Source organism: Schistocerca cancellata, chromosome 12 (assembly GCF_023864275.1).
Source record: "Schistocerca cancellata isolate TAMUIC-IGC-003103 chromosome 12, iqSchCanc2.1, whole genome shotgun sequence".
NCBI lineage: Eukaryota > Metazoa > Arthropoda > Insecta > Orthoptera > Acrididae > Schistocerca > Schistocerca cancellata.
Genome location: NC_064637.1, coordinates 134,552,620 through 134,579,598, shown reverse-complemented (window position 1 = coordinate 134,579,598; position 26,979 = coordinate 134,552,620). Strand labels below are relative to the sequence as shown.

At 40.9% G+C, this 26,979-nt stretch overlaps 1 protein-coding gene across 1 annotated transcript in view; it reads right to left on the bottom strand.

Annotated features, from left to right (window-relative positions):
• The window catches only part of LOC126109723 (CDK5 regulatory subunit-associated protein 3), a 73,140-nt gene that overhangs the window by 4,708 nt on the left and 41,453 nt on the right, over positions 1–26,979 (bottom strand). Inside the window, exons 7-9 of the mRNA XM_049914777.1 lie at positions 20,764–20,910; positions 15,971–16,179; positions 5,896–6,067 (exon numbers count right to left, since the gene is read on the bottom strand). Coding sequence (XP_049770734.1) covers positions 5,896–6,067; positions 15,971–16,179; positions 20,764–20,910 — 528 coding nt within the window. The remainder of the gene's footprint in view (positions 1–5,895; positions 6,068–15,970; positions 16,180–20,763; positions 20,911–26,979) is intronic.

Sequence of the window (26,979 nt, the reverse complement as noted above, 5' to 3'; positions counted from 1 at the left end):
AATTTTAAGAATAAGTATTAAGTACAGAGCCTAGAAATATCCCTCCATCCCCTATGTGTTATTCCTATAGGAGTTATTAAAACAAAATTAGATTAATTATGGCACACACACACACACACACACACACACACACACACACACACACACACACACACACACACACAGAGAGAGAGAGAGAGAGAGAGAGAGAGAGAGAGGAATTAATCTTCTTGTGTTCCATATGCAAAAGGAGTGAGAAGAAATCCGAGCATGTGGTTTCATGCTAAGTGTGCAATGCATCTTGGCAGTGGTTTGCAAAGTATGTGCTATATTTATCAAACTATAAGAGGGCCATGAATATACAACAATCCACCTTTTTTTAAAGAGGCTTCTTGAGAAAATTTTATTTTTAACATATTCTGACTAATCAAAATTACAAACTTTTATTGATGTAAAGCATCTGCCTAAAAAATTAACATTAAACTTGTTCTAAACTTATGACATTTACTGATCTTATACATTTTGATAATAAAAAGAGAAATGAAATAAACAAAGAGAAATGGTTTATGTTAACTTTTATCTTCACATCCTCTTTTGATTACCATAGAAGCCAGTCATCTGTGGTATCACTATTTTTAACCCCATGGTGCACATGGTTAATAATAATCATCGTCACCACCACCAGTATCATCATTATCTCGAATGACAGTTTCACCTACCCATAAAAAGAGGCAATGTATTTCTATACACCAGCAGCAATGAAATTTACAATCTTGGGTAGCACAAATATTTGGCCCTTTTGAATAGGATGCAATTTCTGAGGTTGTCATTATGATGGAACCTGAGAAGACAGCTGGTTTTTGAGAGAACATAATGAATTTCGCACCTATGTTGACACTTGAATAACACATTATGCCTTTGTCGCCTGTTTCCAAACATGTTGTCTACCCACTGCTCTCTCCCATTGGTTGCATAGAACCAGCAGCTGACACACCTCTTTCATTTCCACCACATCTCACAGTGAGTGTTGAAAACATTGCTGCACAAAACACATAAGTACTCCACAAGCCACTATCGAGACTTTTACCTTCTCCTGCAGAAATATAAGTTATTGTTGACTACTTTTCAAATTTTAATGTCATTTTAATTTCAGCAACAAATGGATTCAAGCAAACTGCAGTTTAAATGTGGTAAATGTCCATAAAAAGCCAAGGAATATAGTATACATTCCCATGTTATATGGTTGGCAGCACGACAAAATTTGCTGCTTCCGAAACTTCCAAATTCTTCAAAATAAATCTGCATGCAACCTCAGCTGGCACAGTTTCATCTACACATGTAAGATGACAACTATCTACCTTACTAAGAAACAAAATGGGACCCAGAACAATTTTGTAGGTTGCCTATCTAACAACTTCCAGGGGGAAAAAAAAATTCAATTCAATATTCCATGTAAAACTCGACTGAATTTAAAAATTTTAAATGCTGTCATAATCTGCTCATTAAAAAACTTTATATTATGTTCAAAGTTTAACACAGTATGACTAGTATTACAGTTAGAACCGTGTTTCTGTCTTGAGGCAACAAGCTGTCAGCCCGCTAACACTCTATTCATCCAGTATTTGAAAAAGACCGCTTAGTGGGTCCCAGCAAACTTTATATGTAATTTCAAACCTTATGACACTTTTTCTTGCCTACAACACCCCCCCCCCCCCAACCACCTACCAACACACACACACACACACACACACACACACACACACACACACAAAGGGTGAAAAAAAAGTTTATCACTTACTAGACTTTCACTGTTCATGAAGTTAACTTCAACATCATGCACGACATTTTAATTGATTACATTTTTAGTACTTCCTCTATCCACAACACGGTTTGCAGACAGCATCGACATATGCTACTGAATGTACCTGTACAATTATATTGTTGCGCGATTCATAGTTCATGAGTTACAGTGCCGCAAACCTTGAGGTGTATGAATAACTTTTCTCTGCTTAAAATAGAGTGCAAATAATGCACATGAATTCATCCAGTGTTTCATAACAACAGCACATAGCAACTTCCAAATAACTTTAGGCATAATTTCAACATTTTCTACACTTGCTCACTTAAATGCTTAACATCCAGTATTTAACACACAAACTCATATTACAGTGGTCAGACATCTGAAACTGTTTTATACGTGGAAGTTTGATTCTTCACAGCATCAGGGTGTTAGCAATTTAAGCCATTACACTACCTCAGCAGCAACAGTTTAATCTGCGAATGTAAGATGACCCAGCATTTCTCAAATGACAAGGTTGGGAAAAAACATTGTCTTATAACCAGGTTAATATGGTATGTAGATATATAACTGGGAGATTCAGAGCTGGATTGGGGAAAAAATGTACAATACTGGCCATTAAAATTGCTACACCACGAAGATGACGTGCTACAGATGTGAAATTTAACCGACAGGAAGAAGATGCTGTGATATGCAAATGATTAGATTTTCAGAGCATTCACACAAGGTTGGCGCCGGTGCAGACACATACAACGTGCTGACATGAGGAAAGTTTCCAACCGATTTCTCATATACAAACAGCAGTTGACCGGTGTTGCCTGGTGAAACATTGTTGTGATGCCACATGTAAGGAGGAGAAATGCGTAGCATCACGTTTCCGACTTTGACAAAGGTCGATTGTAGCCTAGCGCGATTGCGGTTTATCGTATCGCAACATTGCTGCTCGCGTTGGTCGAGATCCAATGACTGTTAGCAAAATATGGAATCGGTGGGTTCAGGAGGGTAATACGGAACCCCGTGCTGGATCCCAATGGCCTTGTATCACTAGCAGTTGAGATGACAGGCATCTTATCGGCATGGCTGTAAAGGATCGTGCAGCCACGTCTTGATCCATGAGTCAACAGATGGGGACATTTGCAAGACAACAACCATCCGCACGAACAGTTCGACGATGTTTGCACCAGTATGGACTAGCAGCTCTGACACCGTGGCTGCGGTTCGGTTACCCTTGACGCTGCATCACAGACAGGAGTGCCTGCGATGGTGTACTCAACAAATCTGGGTGCACAAATGGCAAAACGTCATTTTTTTTTTCAGATGAAATCAGGTTCTGTTTACAGCATCATGATGGTCGCATCTGTGTTTGGTGACATCATGGTGAACGCACACTGGAAGCGTGTGTTCGTCATTGTCATACTGGCGTATCACCCAGCATGATGGTATGGGGTGCCATTGGTTACATGTCTCAGTCACCTCTTGTTTGCATTGACGGCACTTTGAACAGAGGACATTACATTCCAGATGTGTTACGACCGTGGCTCTACCCTCCACTCGGTCCCTGCGAAACCCTACATTTCAGCAGGATAATGCACGACTGCATGTTGCAGGTCCTGTACGGGCCTTTCTGGATACAAAAAATGTTCGGCTGCTGCCCTGGCCAGCACATTCTCCAGATCTCTCACCAATTGAAAACGTCTGGTCAATGGTGGCCGAGCAACTGGCTCGTCACAATACGCCAGTCACTACTCTTGATGAACTGTGGTATCGTGTTGAAACTGCATGGGCAGCTGTACCTGTAAACGCCATCCAAGCTCTGTTTGACTCAATGCCCAGGCGTATCAAGGCCGTTATTACAGCAAGAGGTGGTTGCTCTGGGTACTGATTTCTCAGGATCTAGGCACCCAAATTGCGTGAAAATGTAATCACATGTCAGTTCTAGTATAATATATTTGTCCAATGAATACCCATTTATCATCTGCATTTCTTCTTGGTGTAGCAATCTTAATGGCCAGTAGTGTATATTCTGCAAGAGTTGTGCACAAAATCCAGGATTGTTAAATATATCATACTTTGCAGAAATATAAGTAATAATGAATCTTTTGTGAAACTGTTACTTTCTTTATATCACAAATACAAGAAATCTGCAGACATGTACAGGTGTGTCACTATAGCTAGTACACAGTGCCTGATACCACCAGGAGTAAGACAATAGTATTACAAAAAGTTATTGAAATGTGTAAATTCATCAACCTAAGTGCAAGTTATGTCTTGCTTACATAGGTCTGATGGAACCCATCATATCATTGTTACCACCACTAGCACCACCACCGTTGTCTTTACCATTATCATTATCTTTCAAGTTAAGCCTCGTGGACCCAAAGATAAGAAACCTTGCACATCTCAGTGAGCTGTTTGCTGACACTTGTGCTTCCAACAGTTGTGAGCCAGCTTGCCTTACAAAAGGATGCAACAGCATTACGACACCCTTCCCGAGCGAATCGGTGCCTGCACCCAGGTCAGAGGGGGTGCAACCTCACACTGATAAGTGGGCTCATACTGTAAGTTCTTTGTAAATGAATGAGCCACACAGATAACAACCACATTAAACATGCTAAACAAAGGGTAGAGCACTTCCTGTTGCCTTAATGTATTAGCACCAATATTTGCCTCCTGCTGTACAAAATCCGACATAACTGTAGAATGAATGAGGCTACAGGGGTTGCACAAAAATATGTAAACAGCATGAGAAATGTATGCCTGAAGATGAGTGCAGATAATAGCCAAACCTGCTGGTTGTGCTGTTGTACTTGGCCACAGACAACACGTCCGAAAATGTCCTCAATATGCTGTAAGTGCCAGTCAGTCAGAACAGTGTTCTGTATAATTGTGGGCGTTTCAAACATGGGCACATTGTTGGTGTTCTTAAGGTGGGTACTTCAGTAAGGTAGCTGAAGTGCTCGGTGTTTCGAGAGGAACCGTATCAAAGATTTATACTGGGAATAGGAAAAGCAGAAAAACACTGTCTGGTAAGTCACAGCAAGGACGAAAATGTGTGTTGAGTGAATGTCACAGACAGTCAACTGAGACGATTGTGACACAAAATTGGAGCATGACTCCTGCAAAAATCACTGCAGAACTTAATTTCACACTCATGAGCCCCGTCAGCACCAAAACAACACCGAGGGACATCCATGAGGATGGAATCGCAGGGCAAGCCAGAATTTCAAAAGCACTCGTCAGTGATCCAAATGCCTGCAACAGGAAAGTGGTACCAAAGGCATAAAACCTGGACTATGAAGCAATAGATGAATGTCATTTCATCAGATGAGTCTTATTTCACACTGTTTCCAATTTCTGGTCGAATTTACGTTTAGAGACTGAAATGTGGCAGGGATTTGGAGATGATTTGGGCAGCCATATCATGGTATTCCACCGACCCCACAGTTATCCTGCAAGGTCACATTACTGCCACAGACTATGTGATCATTTTGGCTGATCAGGTCTGTCTTGTGGTAAATTGTTTGTTCCTCAAAGGTGATGCTGTGGTCCAAGAAAGCAGGGCCCCTTTTCGTACAGCTCGCATCATCCGGGACTGGTTTTGTGAGCAAAAGGATGAATCACTACATCTCCCCTGGCCACCACAGAATATTACTGAGCCTTTGTAGTTTACTTTGGAGAGAAGGGTGCACAATCACTATCCATCCCCATCATTGTTACCTGATCTTGCCATTATTTTGCAGGAAGAATGGTGTAAGATTTCCTCAAAAATCATACAGGACCTGTATCTATCCATTATCAGATGACTGTAAGCTGTTTTGAATGCCAATGGATTTCCAACACTGTATTAGTCACGGTAATGTGTCGTGTTTCTGATGTTTCTGTATTTTTGTCCAGCCCGTGTATGCTAAAATGAAAGGGACCAATGTTTTTTTGCATATAACTTTCTATCTCTTTGATATATCACATGATGCCTATACCACTGGAAAATTACATGTTGCTCCCCTGAATGCAACTTCAAATCTTGGAGGAAACTTGAAGGTTTTGTAATTTCATCGACTAAGTTCTATGTAATTTCGTAATCGCTAAAAGCAGTTTGCATTGCTCGTTGAGCAGCCCACCTCCTTCTGCAGTTCCTTCGTCTTCTCGACGATAAGCTTCAGCTTGGGCTGCAGCGCCCGGGCCTCCTCGGCAGCCTCCGCCTTCTTCTGCCTGGCCGCCGCCTGCTGCGCCACCATCTTCTCTGCCAGCCTCAGCTTGTGCTGCAGCTGCTCTACTAGTCGGTCCACATACCTGTGCATGTGCAGATGCACAATTGGCTAAATGAAAATCCTTAAGCAACAGCAGAGAGTACGTAAGAGAAAGTTCAGGACAGGATGGTCAACTGCTTTAGAATCCCGAGACACCATACACTCTTAAGATAAAGGGCAAATGTTCACTGCCAGGAAAGGAATCCAAAACTCTCAAGGGTGTGTTCAGTGGTGCCAGGGTATCTACATCTGCATCTACATCTACATAATATTAACTCTGCCATCCTTATACATATATGAGAGGATTATATTTTTGTACACCAGACATGAATTATATGTGAGGGAAACCATTTTGTCCATTCTCATGATACCAGAAACAAAGAAAATTTTATGCTCTCCACCCACCGCCTCAGACTGTATGCCCAGGGACCTCAATACATGGGAATTAAAATTTGTAATAAATTAAAAGGGAACAAGTTGATGCAGGTGAATTTAGGTTCACTTAAAAGAAAGCTATATGAGGTACTGACACTGAAGTGTTATTACTCAGAGGATGAATTCATGCAGGACAAACTGGAAATTTGAGCTGGGTACAATGTGTTATCCTTATAGTGATGTTATTTAGTATAGTGCTATTACTTATTAATGTAAAAATCATTGTAATTGTTTTATAAATTTTTGACATGTCTCCTGTACGCAAACCAAATCGATTGCAAATGTACGTCATGAGATGAATAAAACACAATTCACAATTCACATGCTCTACAAACTACCATACAGTGCATAGCAGAGCGCACATTGTACCGCTACTAGCCCCGCTCCTATACCACTTGCAAATAAAGTGAGGGAAAAACTACTACCTATATGCCTAGGTACATGGCTACCTATATGCCTCCACACAAGCCATAATTTCTCTTATCTTCGCAGTCCTTATGTAAACTGTACATTGGCAGCAGTAGAATTGTTCCGCAGACAGCTTCAAATGCTGAGTCTCTATATTTTCTAAATAGTGTTCCTCGATTACCTCGTGGGATTTCCATTTGACTTCCTGAAGCATCTCCGTAATATGATGGCTGTTCAATAATTAATACAAAGCGGGTTGGAATGTAACAATACTGGAGAGGGAAAGTTTCTACTCACCATATGGCGGAGATGCTGAGTCGCGATAGGCACAATAAAAAGATTTTGTGTGTGTGTGTGTGTGTGTGTGTGTGTGTGTGTGTGTGTGTGTGTGTGTGTGTGTGTGTGTGTGCGCGCGTGCACGCATGTGTCTACTGCTGACAAAGGCCGAAAGCTTTAATTGTGTGAATCTTTTTATTGTGTCTATCGCGACTCAGCATCTCCGCTATATGGTGAGTAGCAACTTTCCTTCTCTGATATTGCTACATTCCACCCTGGATTTTCCATTGTTTGATTTTTACAAAGCAGGTTGGTTTCATTCACAATTCCAATACACCATATTATTCTCTGTTCAATGAAATGACTTTACGCACCTTACAGGAGTGCCTATACGCCCACACAGTACCATTCTGCTAGTTGACGTCAGAGCTAACATCTTAATGCATCAATAACCTTCCCATCATCCACATACAGCTTCATGAGGAGTGTATGCTTCATTGGGTGAAACAGATAGACGTTAGAAGGTGCGAGATCCAGGCTTTAGGATACATGACGTGGTGGTTTGTGTGACATTATTGCGATGATTATAGTGCCTTGTCCAATGATGACTCACTGTGCTTTTGTTCACTGCCACGTCTCCACAGACATCCTGCAAGCTCCTATGGATATCTGCAATGCTCTCGTTTTCCGCCAAAGAAACTCGATGAAAGCTCTCAGATTGGACTGCCACTTTAAAGGCTACATATAGCGCTGCCACCTACTGGAACCTCACAAAATTATATGGGCTGAAGAGGGAATATTCCATGTTATTCCGAAACAAATTTTGCATTTTTTCAACTGGACGTGGTCGAGAAAAATGTGTTGCATTAGTTATTGAATGTGCCTTGTACTTGCGTGTTGTTCAAACCTACTGGTTACAAACATAGCAGCCCACTTCTGAACTGTTTCTATGTCTTCTAATCCAACCTGGTGTGGACCCCAATCATTCACACAGTAATCGAGAATGGGTTGCACTAATGTCCTAGATGTTGTCTCTTTTACAAATGGACCACACTTTCCTAAAATTATCCCAATAAACTGAAGCCAACCATTCACTTTCCATATTACAATCCTTACATGCTCATTCTATTTCATATCGCTTTGCAATGTTACACCTAGATATTTAATCGGTGTGACTGTGTCGAGACACACACTACTAATGCTGTATTCGAAGATTTCAGAGTTGTTTTCCCTATTCATCTCCATTAATTTACATTTTTCTACATTTATAAAACGTGCATGCTAAGGGATTATGGCATTACTAATTCACTGCCACAGTCACTCATAAAAAAAATGTAAATGTCGAGTGACTAGGTAGACCATTTGCCGGGTGCAAGTCTTTCAATTTGACACCACTTCGGCAACTTGTGTGTCGATGGGGATGAAATGATGATGATTAGGGCAACACAACACCCAGTCCCTGAGAGGAGAAAATCTCCAACCCAGCCGGGAATCGAATCCAGGGCCCTTAGGACTGACGGTCTGTCATGTTGACCACTCCGCTACCAGGAGCGGACACAGTCACTGGTGATAAGATGGCAGGCAGTAACTGTGCCGAGTTCAGAAGTGAACAGTGCTTGCAACTTTTGTTCTGGGTAAAACCAAACCTTTGCAATGAGTACATACTGCTGTTGAACAACTCCAGCCATTTGAATGGGGTCACTTTGCAGGCCTACAGGAAGCTAGATGGACGTATCAATGGACTGCTACTCACGTTGAGCACAGTGTCGGTAGTGTGTCGCTGCTTTCAACAGTAGCCTGTGAAACGTGTCCACACCTGTAGGGCAGGTTCTAGATGTCTATATAGAACACACACATGTCAAAACCGACACACTGTGTGAGCAGCTGTGGCTGAACAAATATCGTCCAGGGACGAAGTCCGGGCACATGTCACGCCAGCTGTGTCACTGAGAACCATCAGGACCTGCCTGCCTACAGCAGAACTAAGGCCACACGAGCCTCTGACCAGGCTACCGCTGACACCACGACACCGTCAAGCACAGCTACTCCGGTGTCATGAAAGAGCTGACTGCAGCACGGATTGGTGCTCTGTTGTATTCAGTGATTAGAGTAGGTCCTGTCTGTATGATACTGACGGACCTACATGTGCACAGCATACACCTGGAGAATAGCCTAATCTGGAGTGCATTTGCTCCAGACCCAGAGTGGTGATGTGGGGTCCCATCAGTTACAGTTTGTGGTAACGTCTGGTGTGTCTACATGGTAAAGTAACCAGTGCCCGCTACACTGAACATGTTGTTATTCCCATGCTACAACCATTTTTCCTTGTGCTTTTTCAGCAGGACCCTGCACAACCACACACAACTGCTGCGACACATCGTGCTCTTTGGCTCTTTGTCATTTACAACTGCTCTGGCCAGTAAAATCACCAGATCTCTCGCCAGTTGAACACACGTGGGACACGATGAGGCCAGAACTTATTCATTCTCCAGAGCCCGCACGAATCACTGCCAAATTGCAACAAAAGGTGCAAGATGCTTGGGACAGTCTATTGCAGGATGCCACTGTTTGCACGGATGAATACACATCTGGTCTGAATTTATTATTGTAGACTGCTACAGTGATAAACTACCTGTCGCATCACATTTCAATAAAATGACCTTGTGCTCGAGGGCAATGCATTTTCTTCCCCGGCAGTGTAGATACAAAGCTAGAAAGAAACAGTCTTCAAGCAGGAGATCACAAATGTACTTCATAGCCATCACTATTATTGCTATTGTCGGGATCTTCATTCCAAAGACTGTCTCGATGCACACTAGCTTATCTCGTGCTAGCCCTTTCATCTCCGCATAGCTTCTGCAACCTACACTCACGTTAACATGATTCTTGAAGTCAAGCTTTGGTCTCCCTCTATAACTTTTAGCCCCAAACTTAGGCCACTACCAATGCGACAATTCCTTGATGCCTCAGTATATGTCATATCAGCCGACCACTTCTTTTAGTCAAGTTGTGCCACGAATTTCTTTCTTCCCAAGTGGATTCAGTACCTCCTCACTAATTGCTCAACCTACCCATCTAATCTTCACTATTATTCTGTGCCATCACATTTCAAAAGCTTCTAACTGCTCTTGTCTGTTCTGTTTCTCATCCATGTTTCACTCCTACAAAAGAAGTGTGCTCCACATACAAACCTCGAGAAGAATTCCTAACGTTTAAATTTATGTACAGTGTCAACAAATTTATCTTTTTCAGATACCTTTTCCTATAATCATCAGTCTGCATTTTACATCCCGTCTACTTCAGCCATCTTCAGTTATATTGCTGCCCAAATAGTAAAACTGGCCTATTACTTTCACATCTCATATCCTAACTTAATTTTCCCAGCATCACATAATTTGGTTACACTCCATTACACCTGTTTTATGTCTGCTGATTTTAATCTTATAATGTCTTTTCAAGTCCAAAAAGGAATAAAAATAAAATACAGAAATTTCAAAGGATGAATTGGTCATAAACCACTTTAGAATTGCAAGTGATCATAGAGCCCTCAGATGCAGAGTAAACACAGATACAAAGCTCGAAAGCTACAAAATCATCATGTTGAGTCAGAAATATACACAAAGATACTCAAATTTAAGAACAGTAAGGAATTCCATATTAAATTGAGCAGCTCATTTACCATCTTGGGAAATGAAGATTACACAGGCTCAAACAAAAGGGCCAATCATTTAACAAATATACTTTTGCTACTAGTAATGTTATGCTGTAGTTATGAAGAAACCAAAAATACAGATCTCAACACAATGTCTATTACAGAGAAAGCAACAGTTATCAACAAATAATAATTTGACAGAATACACTGAATTAAAGAAACTGTATGGAAATGTCACTGGAGGGAGTGATAAGATACAATGAAACTTTGTCAAGATAAGCATCTACGAACAACAAGTGAATGAGAAAAAGAAAATTATGCCGAGGTAGTAAAAGTCACAGGATAGCGATATGCACATATACAAATGGTGGTAGTACCGTGAACACAAAGTATAAGGGCAGTAAATTGGCTAACTTAGCATTTGTACTCAGGTGATTCATGTAAAAGGTTTCTGGCACGGTTACAGTCACACGAAGGGAATTAACAGACTTTGAACGTGGAATGGTAGTTGTTGCTAGATGCACAGGACATTCCATTTCGAAAATCGTCAAGGAATTCAACATTCCAAGATCCACAGTGTCGAGAGTGTGCCGAGGATACCAGATTTCACGCATTTCCTCTCACCACGGTCAACACAGTGGCCGACGGCCTTCACGACTGAGAGCAGTGGTGTTTGCTTAAAGTTTTCAGTGCTATCAGACAAGCTACACTGAGTGAAATAACTGCAGAAATCAATGTTAGGCGTACAATGAACACATCCATTAGGACACTGCGGTGAAATTTGGTGTCAGTGGGCTACAGCAGCAGACGACAGGTGTGAGTGCCTTTGCTAACAGCACGGCATCGGCCGCAGTGCCTCTACTGGGCTTCTGACCATATTTGTTGGGCCCTAGACAACTAGGAAACAGTGGCCCGATCAGACGAGTCCCAATTTCAGTCAGTAAGAGCTGACAGTAGGAATCGAGTGAGACACACACCCAATAAAGCCGTGGATCCAAGTTGTCAACAAGGCACTGTGCAAGCTGGTGGTGGCTCCATAATGGTGTGGGCTGTGTTTACACGGAATGGACTGGGTCCTCTGGTCCAACTGAACCAATCATTGACAGGAAATGATTATGTCAGCTACTCGGAGACCATCTGGTACGTTTCTACCTTATAACATTCACGGATATTGAAATTTTTAATTATGTATACTACAGACAGAATGTGATGAGCATATGGACGAGGGAGGAAATTTGCGTTTTGACAGAGCTAACATAGGAATTCTATGCCCATCCATTTCATCACCAAACTGAGTGATGTGCGAGCCAGACATGGCCGGCAACTGCCGGTAGAGCACGCTACAATTACATATACCGTGTTGACGCACACACACTGTATGCCCGAGCTGTATCGTTTCTGAGTATTCGGCAGAACGTTAATGAGGCAGCAAAATAAGTTGGCTTTAACAGTATACACAATAACAGACCATTTGCAAATAATGACTGAAGAAAACAAAAGTTAGCAATGAGTGTGACTTACCATTCACTTGGCTTTTGCTAAAGAGAGAGAACACTGAAGTACAAAACTTGAAAAGGTATGAAAACCAAATCTATTAAAACTACAAAAACACCAATTTTTAAGGAGAGAGAAGTACTTCACAAGAAGAGATGTAATCAAAAATGAAAACTTTATGAATGAGTTGAATGTACATGCTATTAATGGAGAAAATGAATGAATACAGACATAGGAGAAAACAACATGACTAAGAAAGAGCCAAAGGACTACACAAGAAAATCTTGAACTATAACCAGAACACACACACACACACACACACACAAATTTTCATTAGCAGTCACTCACCTTGTAGCACTAATAGAGGCAGCTTGCACAAAATTATACCAATGTGCTACAATATTACAAAAATTAACAGACCGAGTATCACTATGTTATCACTATAGCAACAACATAATATTGTTGCGATATTGACTTTACTTAATTCCCTGAGATCAAGTATGTTGTTTATACACTACTGGCCATTAAAATTGCTACACCAAGAAGAAATGCAGATGATAAACGGTGTTTATTGGACAAATATATTATACTAGAACTGACATGTGATTACATTTTCACACAATTTGGGTGCATAGATTCTGAGAAATCAGTACCCAGAACAACTACCTCTGGCCATAGTAACGGCCTTGATACGCTTGGGCATTGAGTCAAACAGAGCTTGAATGGCGTGTATAGGTGCAGCTGCCCATGCAGCTTCAAGACGATACCACAGTTCATCAAGAGTAGTGACTGGCGTATTGTGACGAGCCAGTTGCTCGGCCACCATTGACCAGAAGTTTTCAGTTGGTGAGAGATCTGGAGAATGTGCTGGACAGGGCAGCAGTCGAAAATTTTCTGTATCCAGAAAGGCCCATACAGGACCTGCAACATGCGGTCATGCATTATCCTGCTGAAATGTAGGGTTTCGTAGAGATCAAATGAAGGGTACAGCCACGGGTCGTAACACATCTGAAATGTAACATCCACTGTTCAAAATGCCATCAATGCGGACAAGAGGTGACCAAGACGTGTAACCAATGGCACCCCATACCATCACGCCGGGTGATACGCCAGTATGGCAATGACGAATACATGCTCCCTATGTGCATTCACCGTGATGTCGCCAAACACGGATGTGACCATCATGATGCTGTAAACAGAACCTGGATTTATCCGAAAAAATGACGTTTTGCCATTCGTGCACCCAGGTTCGTCGTCAAGTGCACAATCGCAGGCGCTCCTGTCTGTGATGCAGCGTCAAGGGTAACCGCAGCCACGGTCTCTGAGCTGACGTCCCATGCGGCTGCAAAGTCATTGAACTGTTCGTGCAGATGGATGTTTTCTTGCAAACGTCCCCATCTGTTGACTCAGGGATCGAGACGTGCGTGCATGACCCATTACGGCCATGCGGGTAAGATGCCTGTCATCTCGACTGCTAGTAATACTAGGCCGTTGGGATCCAGCACAGTGTTCCGTATTACCCTCCTGAACCCACCGATTCCATATTCTGCTGACAGTCATTGGATCTCGAGCAACGCGAGCAGCAATGTCGCCATACGACAAATCACAACCACGATAGGCTACAAACCGACCTATATCAAAGTCGGAAATGTAACGATACGCATTTATCATCCTTACACGAGGCATCACACTTTCACCAGTCAACGCCAGTCAACTGCTGTTTGTGTATGAGAAATCAGTTGGAAACTTCCCTCATGTCAGCACATTGTAGGTGTCGCCACCCGTGCCAAACTTGTGTGAATGCTCTGAAAAGCTAATCATTTGCATATCACAGCATCTTCTTCCTGTCGGTTAAATTTCGTGTCTGTAGCACGTCATCTTCGTGGTGTAGCAATTTTAATGGCCAGTAGTGTATGTTTACAATTTCTGCTATGTAATTCTGCAGGCTTTCGTGGCCGTTGTCACTGAAGTTAAAATCTTCTGGGTTAAGAGTGTTCTAGCAGTAGTGGACACCATAAGATCCCGAGGAAGATCCCAGCTGAGGGGTCGAAACGTCGATCATTTTAGTAGAAATATGACGTGACCTAATAACCAAGTCGATTTTAACTTCAATTTCTGCTATGTTTTTTTTTAGTAGATGTTTCACCCCCCCCCCCCTCTCTCCTTCACCTACACATCACTGTTCCCAAATAAGATACAAGAAAACCAAAAAATGCACTGTGATCATGATACCTGCAGGACCAGCTCTCTTGATGAACTTTCATACTAATTGTTCTCGTATACTCACTTTGACTTACAAGGGTAGTAATTGCAAACTGAATGTATTAATTTTACATATATAAATTGAACTGTGTAAATATATTTAAATTTTGGAATTAATAATTTGACATTGCTAGTTTAACGCACAGGCATAACAATACCGCTCCATTACACGGTCGGCACAGATACTTCACAGGCCAAAGGTGGCTCGAAATAGTCGAGGAATAGAAGCCTGTGAGAGGGAAGTGAGCTCACCGTGCAAGTCAATCTACAGGAAACAGAGTGTCAGAACCCATGCAGAGATGAGCAGGGGAAGAACTCACCACACAGCTTGTGTGGATGGTTAATGGCTAAGCACACAGCACAAATGCCACTTGAGGTCCACAGTGCACGAACTCCGAATAAGCACTGACCCGCCCAGCTTACTGCAGCTCACAGGTAAAAACACCTATGCCAGAGGGGATGCTCCTCCTACATGTCGCACGCAGCCTCTGTGGCAGGTTTTCCCACTATCCTGTTGCACTGCACGTGCCAGCTCGTCTGTCTCCATTGTCAAGTCCACTGGCACAGATACTAAAGCCACGTGGAAGAAAAGACAGGGAGAAATGAACCCTAGTTGACAAATTGCCACTTGGTGCACTTGACCAATGCGTCACAGCACTGATACATCAAATATTGCTCAAAACTCCTCATACTCTATCGTAAATCTTTAGAAGGTGTTTTATCTTCCCCTCTGGCCCACTCAGGTGAAATACTCTACGAACTTGGGCATCTACTTGCTTCTAGTCACATAGTTTGATCTAATCGATTAGCCTCAATCCCACACCCTCCTGTTGTTAGATTTACATTTGAAGCAGATCTACCTAACTCTTTAAATCTCAGTTTCTCCTCCAAAGATCTACTGGAAAAGGGTCTCTTTAGCAGGTCATCTACAGATTCACCATGCCGCTTTCACTTTACTTTACACACACTTTCAAACAAAGATACTGACCCAGTGCTGTGAGCAACATAGCACCCTCAGTGCCAGCAGGGATGACGTCACATCAGAGCATGCGCAGTAGAAAACAGTCGGTGGCTTCCCTTTTTCGAGTCGATCGTAGCACGGCTGACAGTCATTTCAGGACTCGACACTGATTTCTAATTACTGCGGAAACAGCATTACAAAGCATGTTTTCGTCCATTTTATTTGCATACTGGCACACATTCGAAGAGTGCAATTTCCAGCTCACATTAGAAGACAAATGGCATAATTTTAATGCAATGTTTAGAGCGAGCTATAGTACATTAATACATTATCACCGGCCGCACACGAGTAATAATTAGGAGAGACCCCCCTTTCAAAAGTACACCTGCTTTTTAACCTTATTTTTAAGTTATTTTGTCCTCCTATCTAGAACACAACATGACTTGACACATTAGTACCTGTATGAGTGCTTTATATTGCAGAGGTGCCTGATCTTCGGATCATTAGCAGTGCTTAGCACTTCAGCAACCTGGCCCAGCATCTTCTCGACTGTTTCTGATGACTGCAGCTGGACAGACATCGGCACATTCTGGAGCTGTGTCAGCTGCACACCACGGACAGAGTCATCTCGCATCTCAAACAGCCGAATCTTCAGGAAGGCCTGGAGCTGTACAAACAGTCGGGAGACTGCATTCAGTTTCAATATAAAGAACAAAACAGAGCAAAATGGACTTGACAGCTTAGTGACAATCAGAAGGAAATAAATTAAAAACTAAGACAAACACTGACAGGAAAAAAAAATCACAACACCAAAAAATAATGCACAGTAACGAAACGATTACAGGTTAGTGTAAGCACGAGATAAGCCACTTAAATGTGAAATGCCGGTACATTAATAATTGGTGTAACTGCCAGATGGTTGAATGCCAGCATACAAATGAGCATTCATTGTGTTGTAGAGGAGCTGGATGTCTGTCTGTGGGATGGAGTTCCATGCCTGTTGCACTTGGTTGCTCAAGACAGGGACAGTTAATGCTGCTTGAGGATGACAGTGGAGTTGTCGTCCAATGGTGTCTGCTCGATTGGAGACGGATCTGGTGATCAAACAGGCCAAGGCAACATGTCGACTTTCTGTAGAACGTGCTGGGTTACAACAGCAGTGAAAGCGTGGGTAATAGTGGTGGTTCGCGAGTATACATTTTCGGTGTTCACAGATTTTAGGTTCAGAAAAATTTAAGAGTGTGAAAGTAATAGCATCCCCTACACAATAGTTACACTTAGTTTATAGAGCTACAGTACTGCCAATAATAATAACAAAAACAACAACTTATCTGACGAAAGAAAGAACTGGTTTTGTGCAATTTTGTTGTTTTGTACATATTAAGTATAGGGAAATAATGTATAAGCTTTAACAACTCTCCATTTTGCATTTTTGTGTAAGTAGGAGTTTTCGTGCTTTTCCATTTTTTGGGGCAAATGTACAAGGTCTCTAACAGATGTATTATTTCACGAATTTACTTCCAGGCTGAAAATAGATATTCTTATGCTGCATCCACACGACAACTTATGCTAACAGTACACTTCGTTGTTAAATGTTTGCGTGTAGTCATACTTATTTGATTTTGTCACTCTCTCAGTCAAAGGAGACCTATAATGAAAGTTGCTTCCACATAACTACTCTATCAACAGCCAAAAGGAAGTGGCTTTCAAATGGGAACCACAAACATTTGATGACAAGGCAGCAAGTCAATCAAATCCTCCACTGGAAAACACGTCTGGTGTGTCATACACGGCATTAGTGACAGTACGTGTGTCATACGACAGGAATCTCTCGTCTATGTTCCCAGCATGTATGCCTGTTGAGCGAGTGAGATATGCCTCCTTGCCCGATTTAAGTGTTCGTATGAATGCAAATGTGATCATTCCCAAAGAAATGATAAAAATATAATAGTTTGTTACATAAGCTGCAACCAATGAAGCTACCCAAGCACAACTCACGACCCACAGCCACAGCTTCAATTCTGCCAGTACCTTGTCTCCTGTCTTTCAAACTTCACAGAAGCTCTCCTGCAGAACTAGCACTCTTGAAAGAAAGGATACTGTGGAGATATGGCTTAGCCACAGGAATGAAATTTTCAGTCTGTAGCAGAGTGTGCACTGATATGAAACTACCTGGCAGATTAAAACTGTGTGCTGGACCAAGACTCAAACTCGGGACCTTTGCTTTTCATGGGGAAATTCTCTACCAACTTGAGTTACCCGAGCCTGGCTCGTGACCCCTCCCCAGAGCTTCAAGTCTGCCAGTATGTCTTCTCCTACCTTCCAAACCTCACAGAAGCTTGCCCGTAAAAGGCAAAGGTTCCGAGTTTGAGCCTCGGTCTGGCACCCAGTTTTAATCTGCCAGGAAGTTTTATTGTGAAGGTGGTTAGATGAACCCTCTGCAAGCCACTTAAATGTGATTTGCAGAGTATCCTTGTAGATGTAGATGTCAGTGTGGTGGCAACTGCTGCTCATCAAATTGCTGCTGCAGGTGCAGTGCGATGCACCAGAGCCATACGCCAAACGTGACGGTCTTCCTTCTCAGCTATGCCGCATGGCCATTTGGAGCCTCATCTTCTCGTGACCACTGCTGATCACAGAAGGAACATCCTGCTTCTCTTAGTCCTATTACACGACCTTGTGCAAACTCAGCAAGGTGTTGATAATGGCATCTTTGCCACCTTAAAGGCATTGTAACAAAGCAAACTGGGGCTCATTCCCCTTTTCTTTCACACGCACACACTTAGTGGCATGCATTTGCTTTCTTAGAGCCCATACTTCTTTCATTCTTTTGCTGTGTGCTTCTTTTCTTTCTTGAGACCACGTTGTTCCAGTCTTCTTCTTTGGTTTCTCCTCTTGGTCAACTTTCCACTTGTGAATTTTGGATCTGAAGATTTCCCTCATTTGGATATCCTCTGGTGTAATTCCTGCTAGTTTCAGATCTGTTTTGATTTCGCCAATCCATTTCATTGGGTCTGTTTTAGATTTACTCCTGTTTTCATAGGATTCAACTATTTGCTTTGTAAGTCTGTCCGCATTCATTCTTTTGATGAGTCCATAGAATCTTAATCTGTGTTTTCTAATATCACTGTGAATATCAGATTATTGTTTGATTTCCTGTTTCCCTCTGAGCCGATACTGTTCATCTACAAGTTTTGGGCCTAAAATTTTTCTTATGATCTATTGTTCCTTTTTCTGAATGTTCTCTATGTCTGTTTTCCTGTTTTAAATTAGTGTCTCTGATCCATATAGGCATTCTAGTTTTATGACAGTATTGTGGTATCGTAGTTTTGTGTGCTTGGAGACACATTTTTTTATTGTAGATATTTTGAGTGAGCCAATAAGCAGTGTCCATCTTTTGGCATCTGAGTGAGACTGTTGTAGGTTGGATAGGTTATAGTGCCCAGTGACTATTGTTGTATAGTTAGAAGGTGCAGTATGTGCACACCTGGTCAATGAGACTTGATTACATAATTAAGACACAGACTGACCATAACTAATTCAGTGAGGTGTCTGAAAGTTGTGTAAGTAACACCTGTGAAACCAAATGTGTGCATGACGACCACATTACTGAACACAGACAGTGCTCTACCCACCCATATTTATAGTCAATTTTTCACCGTAGTCACTGCCACCGAGGAACTAGAAGCTGATTTATGACCAGGTATGTCACAGCATTCTTGACCAACATCAGCTCACCACCTTCAGTCTCAAAGGTAGCTAATGCGGGATACTGCAATATCCTTTCTTTCACGAGTGCTAGTTCTACAAGGTTCGCAGGAGAGCTTCTGTATAGTTTGGAAGGTAGGAGACGAGATACTGGCAGAAGTAAAGCTGTGAGGGTGGGGCATGAGTTGTGCTTGGGTAGTTCAGATGGTAGAGCACTTGCCCGCGAAAGGCAAAGGTCCCGAGTTCGAGTCTCGGCCCGGCACACAGTTTTAATCTGCCAGGAAGTTTCATACCAGCACACACTCCGCTGCAGAGTGAAAATCTCATTCTGGAAACATCCCCCAGGCTGTGGCTAAGCCATGTCCCGCAATATCCTTTCTTTCAGGAGTGCTAGTATTGCAAGGTTCGCAGGAGAGCTTCTGTAAAGTTTGGAAGGTAGGAGACGAGATACTGGCAGAAGTAAAGCTGTGAGGGTGGGGCATGAGTCGTGCTTGGGTAGCTCAGATGGTAGAGTACTTGCCCGCGAAAGGCAAAGGTCCCGAGTTCGAGTCTCGGTCCGGCACACAGTTTTAATCTGCCAGGAAGTTTGACATCCAAATTATTTACATAAATGTTAATCATTGATGATTAAGTGTTTAGATCATGAGCCACTACACAATATGGTAATGACAATCTGCAAAAATCCATATATACATTTGGCACATTCACAGAACTCAGTATGTCCACAGACAAAAAGAAAGTAAATAAATAAAGTAAACAAGACCTATGATTAAAGACTAATTAGTTTATCACAGCAAAATGTTTTAAGACAGAATTAAAATGTCATGAAGGGGATAGTTGATGGATAGTGACTAATGGAGGCTGACGCCAGGAGGGTTACAGGAATGTAGGATATATTGCTGGGAGAGTTCCCACCTGGACAATTAGGAAAAGATGGTGTTGGTAGGAGGGATCCAGATGGCACAGGCTTTGAAGCAGTCACTGAAATGAGGAATTTTGTGTTGGGCAGTGGGCTCAGCAGCTCTTTCTTGGCCACAGTGTTTACAGCTTAGCTTGTAGATCAGACATAGCCCTGCCTCTGATAGAATAGTTGATGCTTGAGACCAGACTGGAGCAGGTGGTGGTGGGAGAATGTATGGGACAGGTCTTGTATCTAAGTCTGTTACAGTGATGTGAACCATGAGGCAAGGGGTTGGGAGCAGGGGTAGAGTAGGGATGGATGAGGACATCGTGTGGGTTCCGTAGGTGGCAGGATATCATTGTGGGAGGGGTGGGAAGGATTGTGAGTAGGACATTCCTCATTTCAAGGCACAATGAGAAGCAGTCGAATATTGTGAAATAAATATTAAGACCTGAAGAATAAAGATGTAGAATGTTAACAACATTTTTTTCACATTAAAAATTCAGAGGGATTACTTTTCAGTATGCCCTCGTACATGTATTTTAGCCAGTCCATGGGTAATAGCAATACATGTGAGATCAACTCAAGTGTTAACAAGACCAGTGCCCATCCACCTTCAAATGAATGTCATTAGCAACTCACCTCCATGACTTCATCGATGAACTGATTCCTCAGCCGGGGATTGTCAAGGACAGTCAGTGCTTCATTGCCCCGGGCCACTCCACCTTCCAGACCAGTTGCCTCCACGACTATCCCAGACTCTTCTAGTGAAATGTTGAAATCAATTTCCTGAAACAATTGATTTACTTTACTTACAGTCACACCAATCTCCAGCATCTCCAATTCGCAGTGGGTTGTAAAGTGAAAGTGGTTAATTTTCATTCATAAGCAGGATGTGCAATGATAATTCTTACTACAACTTAAATCTGTGATGCTGTCACTGTATAGGATTTCGTCCCTGCAAGACTGAAGTCGTATCTCAACAAAAGAAAACAGAGAACTACATTAACAAGTGATATCACAGGTATACAACTAAATTCGAAGCAAGGAAATATTAAATATGGATTTCTGTAAGGATTTGTACTTGTTCCACTTCTACTCTTGACTTTAGCTCATTTACTAAAGACACTGGAGGACTCTTCAAAAAATGTTACATTTGCGAAAGGTTAAATTTGTGGATGATACCTGTATACTGATAAAGGACTCAAACATGTCTGTACCAGGCACAAGCATCAAATAAGCATATGGTTTACATTTAATCTTACAATGTTCCATGACCTTGGAGATTTGCTCCTCAATTTCATCCTATGGAACTTACCGTGTAAATAAAAAATAAAATAAAATGTAATGCATACATTTAGAATAATTATAGTACCTTTTTAAGGTGTACCTTAGAAAGGTACCCTCTACCATGGCTATAGGTGGCTTATGGAGTAGATACGTAGATATAGATGAATTAAATCGCTAAACAGATTTTGATAAAATTTGGCGTGGAGACAGCTTCAACACTGAGGAATAACATAGACTACTGTAGAAAGTGGATAGCGCAAAATACTTATTGATTTGAAGAATATAATGTGAAATGTGGAGATATAATTACTCTTTGAAACTTTACATGTAGAATGTGGGAGACTTTTGCTGCTGCTTTGCTATTTGATTATGATTTGCAAACACAGCCGTGGGTAACAGGCAAACATGTAAGGGCAGCTTATGTTATATTATGAAATTTGTGCTGCACTGAAATACAAATAATTTATTTTCTTTCTTGGTCAGTTTGATGCTATTTAATAATTTTAGAAACTCCACATTTTATTTTAGTGCTGTCACTGTCACTCATCATAACAAAATTACTGATAAGTGTCAACAGCTTGTGGTCCAATTGACATGTCACCACCAAAATGCATGCATGACGCAGAACCCCCGCTATATTATGTGCAGTCACATTTCGTGCTGGCAAGTTACGTGGGGCAGGGAGGAATCCCTCCTCCATTCCACAGCTTTTTTACACCAACAAATGTTTCACGATCTGCCAGTACACCCACTTTACAGGAGTTGGCCATAGGCAAACCAGAGCAGAGTTTAACAAAATGTTCATCAGAAAAGCCTACCATCAAATGTCTAGTCCACTTGGTTGGGTGTTATCTATGGGATGGTATAATATATAGAGACACACACCCCTCAGCATACACTGCTTGCCATTATTGTTCTTAGTCAGGTAGTTTCATGTTACACGGATCATTTTGCACGACAAATCAAAATTATGTGGAACAAGTCATTTTACATTCACATCGCAAATTAATACTTCTACGGAGTAGGAGGAGTTGTTAGGGAGAAAATATCTCAGTTTATTTTCAAATTTTATGTTGCTGCCTGTCAGACATTTTATATCACTGGGTAAGTGATCAAAAATTTTAGTTGCAGTATTGTGCACCCCTTTTTGTACTAAAGAGAACCTTTAACATGGAATAATGAATATCAGTTTTCCTTCTGGTGTTGTAATTATGAACATCATTGTTCCTTTTGAACTGTAGTGTATTATTTACGACAAACTTCATGAGGGGATAAATATACTGTGAAGCAGAAGTCAGAATGCCCACCTCCTTAAGCAGATGTCTATAAGGTTAATGTGAGTGAGTCTTTCATATTATTCTTACAGCATTTTTTTGAGCAATGAAGACTTTCTTTCTTAAAGATGAATTACCTCAAAACATAATTGAATAAAAATCTGGAAATATGTCTACTTACTGGTCTGAAATACACATAATTCCAAGTGTGAATGTGCCTAAGCAAAGTTGTTTTAGGAGTTCCAAAACGTGTTTTTTCCACTTTTCATCAATAAGTAAACCTGAGAATTTTAAAGTTCCCACCCCATTCATTATTTCCTCACTGTGTGTTACATTTATCATTGGTGTAGTACTCCTAGATGTACGGAACTGAATGTGTTGTGTCATTTTAAAATTGAGGGTGAGGCCATTTGCAGAAAATCAGTCCGTGATACTTTTAAGAATGTTGTTCACCATTTCTTCTATCTCTGTATGTATGCTCGGATTGATTACAGTACTAGTGTCATCGGCAGAAAGAATTAATTCTGCTTGTTGTATATTAGATCATTTACATATAACAGGACCAATAGTGGGCCTAAGATTGAGCCTCGGGGAACCTCATACGTGATTTCTCACCGGCCAGAATTATGTACCCAGACTATATTGGTTAAATTACTAAGTACAAATTTTTGTGTTCTTTTAGATAGATATGACATTATCCATTGGGTCGGTGTACCATCAGTCCCATAAAACTACAGTTTATGTAGAAATTTTTGTGTTCTTTTGGATAGATATGACATATCCATTTGGTGGGTGTACCATCAGTCCCATAAAACTACAGTTTATGTAGGAGAATATTGTGATTCACATAGACCTGAACAGGCAGACATGTGAGGGCACCTGATATTGTAGCAGGTACAATAACTTACTTACTCACAACAACTCATTATAACAAAATAATTGATATGTGAGTGCAGCCATGGGTAACAGCTAGTAGAGAATAAATAGTTGTCAATTTGGAAGACTTTGGGAATATGGTATTAGACTTCATTCTGAGCCCCAAATATGGATACATTATCTGTATGTAAATTATTTGTACTGTGCACTTGTGGTTGTAAATTGCACAGTTCATCTTCAAGTTACTCTTAAAACACAAATGCCATTAGGGAGTAAATATGTTGGGACATGAGTGTAAGGATCTTGAGTTACATGGAGAGGCTTATCTAATTTACACATGAAATTACAACATAAAAGTAATAACAGATAAAAATAAAATGTTTATGAACCCAAAAAAAGTCAGTCCATAAGTTTAAGTAAATGAAATCAACAATACAACAAGAATCAGCTTACTTTTTTAAGCAACTCCTCAACAGAATAGGAGGAGTGACCCATTAGGAAACTCTTCAGTTTCGATTTGAAAGTGCATGGATTACTGCTATGATTTTTGAATGTGAGTGGTAGCTTATTGAAAATTGATGCAGCAGTATACTGCACACCTTTCTGCACAAGAGTTAAGGAAGCCCGATCCAAATGCAGGTTTGATTTCTGCCGGGTATTAACTGAGTGAAAGCTGCTTATTCTTGGGAATAAGCTAATATTCTTAACAAGAAATGACAGTAAGGAATGTATATATTGAGAGACCAATGTCAAAATACCCAGACTTGTTAACAGGGGTAGACAAGAGGTTTGTGGAGTTACACTGCTTACTGCCTGAACCACCCTTTCTAAGACAAAAATATCCTTTTAGAATGGGAAGAGTTACCCCAGAATATAATACCATAAGACATAAGCGAATGAAAATAAGCAAAGTAGACTAATTTTTGTGTCAAATGATCACTCACTTCAGACACTGTTCGAATAGTAAAAATGACAGCATTAAGTCTTTAAACAAGATCCTAAATGTGGGCTTTCCACGACAGTTTACTATCTATCTGAACACCTAGAAATTTGAAGTGTTCAGTTTCACTAATCATAGGCCCATTATGTGAAATTAAAACGTCAGGTTCTGTTGAATTGTGTGTTAGAAACTGTAAAAAGTGAGTCTTATTGTGATTTAGTGTTAGTTTATTTTCTACAAGCCATGAACTTAGGTCATCTACTGCACTATTTGAAACCGAGCCAATGTTGCACACAACATCCTCATCCTTTACTACCAAGCTAGTGTCATCAGCAAACAGAAATATTTTAGAGTTACCCATAATACTAAAGGGCATCTCATTTATATAAATAAGGAACAGGAGTGGCCCCAACACTGATCCCTGGGGCACCCCCCCCCCCCCCCCCACTTGACGATACCCCACTCAGACCCCCACATCACAGCCATTCTCAACGCCCTGAATAACGACCTTTTGCCGTCTGTTGCTGAAGTAGTAAGAGGTGAACCATTTGTGAGCTACTCCCTGTATTACATAATGGTCCAACTTCTGGAGCAATATTTTGTGATCAACACCTTTGAAACCTTTTGTTTAACCCATCCAGTAGCTCACAGAGAAAAGAGAATATAGCTTTTTCAGTTGTTAAGCGACTTCTAAAGCCGAACTGTACATTTGATAGCAAATCATGTGATATAAAATGATCAATTATCCTTACATACACAGCCTTTTCAATAACTTTAGCAAACACTAATGGCATAGAAATAGGTCTAAAATTGTCTAAATTACCCCTTTCTTCATTTTTATAAAGTGGCTTTACTATTGAGTACTTTAATCGTTCAGGAATCTGACCATTCCTCCAGGAAAAATCACAAATATGGCTAAATACAGGGCTAACGTGTACAACACAGTACTTTAATATTCTGCTAGGCACTCCATCATAACCATAAGAGCCCTTAGTATTCAGTAATTTAATAATAGACTCAATCGCCCTCTTGTCTGTATCACAGAGGAGTATTGCAGACATCAATCTTGGTAAGGCATTTGCCACGAGAGTTATATGATTCCCTGTAGAAGCTAAATTTTTATTAAATCACCAGCAATGCTCAGAAATGATTTTTACATACTGTACATATATCTGATTTATCAGTAACAGAAATATTTTTACTGCGAACTGACTTTATACCATCGATCTTGTGCTGCTGACCAGACACTTCCTTCACAACTGACCATATGGTTCTAATTTTTCTATTTGCATACCACATCTCTTTGCCTTCCTAATAACATTTTTAAGCACCTTACAATACTGTTTGCAATGGACTACTGCAGTTTATTGATTGTCTACATATTGATAACACAAGGAGAAATAAAATAAATAAATGGGCTATGATATAAGGATGAAGAAACTGTGATGTATTGAAGTTTGGGTCAGTCTGGGGAGTGGGCACAGATAGCCAAAGTGGTTAAGGCGACTGCTCGTAACAAATAGCGAATCCGGGTTCGAGTCATAGTTCAGCACAAATTTTCATATGTCTCTAATGACTAGCACATCTTTATCCAATATAGCTGATGTCAAGGAATTTGCAGCTAGTGAATAATTTCAAAGTACAAAGAAAAGGTTTACATTAACCTCTATTTTCACTTTCTTTTTTGTTCACTATCTAAGCAAGTTACTTTGTGGTATCACTAGTTTAGATATCACAATCATCGTCGTCATTATCATCACTGGCATTATAAAATATCAGGTATCTGATTGGTGTGTCAATACGGCTTAGAAAAAAATTATGAAATTTCCTTAGTTTGATTATGCTATGTTGATGCATGAAAGTAGTTTTGCGTCAAATATCACACAAAATTGCTGAGCTAGTCTTGTTCTGTGATGTAATGTAAGGCACACCTTCTTCATCAATCTCTCAATTAGGTTTCTTCTACTATCCTAGGGTATACAGTGTGCAACATGTAAGACACAAGACTATATCTTGACCAGTTAAGTGATATCCATTTTTATTATTAAGATTCAACATGTAGTAGTTTACCGACTGTGTACCAGTAAAATATAACAGAGTAAGAAAGATTTTTGTGGTAAGAGTTGGTAAGATTTTATGCTGATTTTGTAAGCCATGCCTATGAAATGTAAGACAGAAGAACATATGTGATGCAAGGGCCAGAATTCTGTAACTTAATCTGTATCTCTCAGACCTGCCTCCTGAAAGAAAATACTGGCCAGAAATGATACATATTCATAAGTGAGCATTTTTTGCACTTTGATGACTAGTCCAAAGAGGCATTCCCCTTTGTCTATTGTTGTTGTTGTTGTTGTTGTTGTTGTGGTCTTCAGTCCTGAGACTGGTTTGATGCAGCTCTCCATGCTACTCAATCCTGTGCAAGCTTCTTCATCTCCCAGTACCTACTGCAACCTACATCCTTCTGAATCTGCTTAGTGT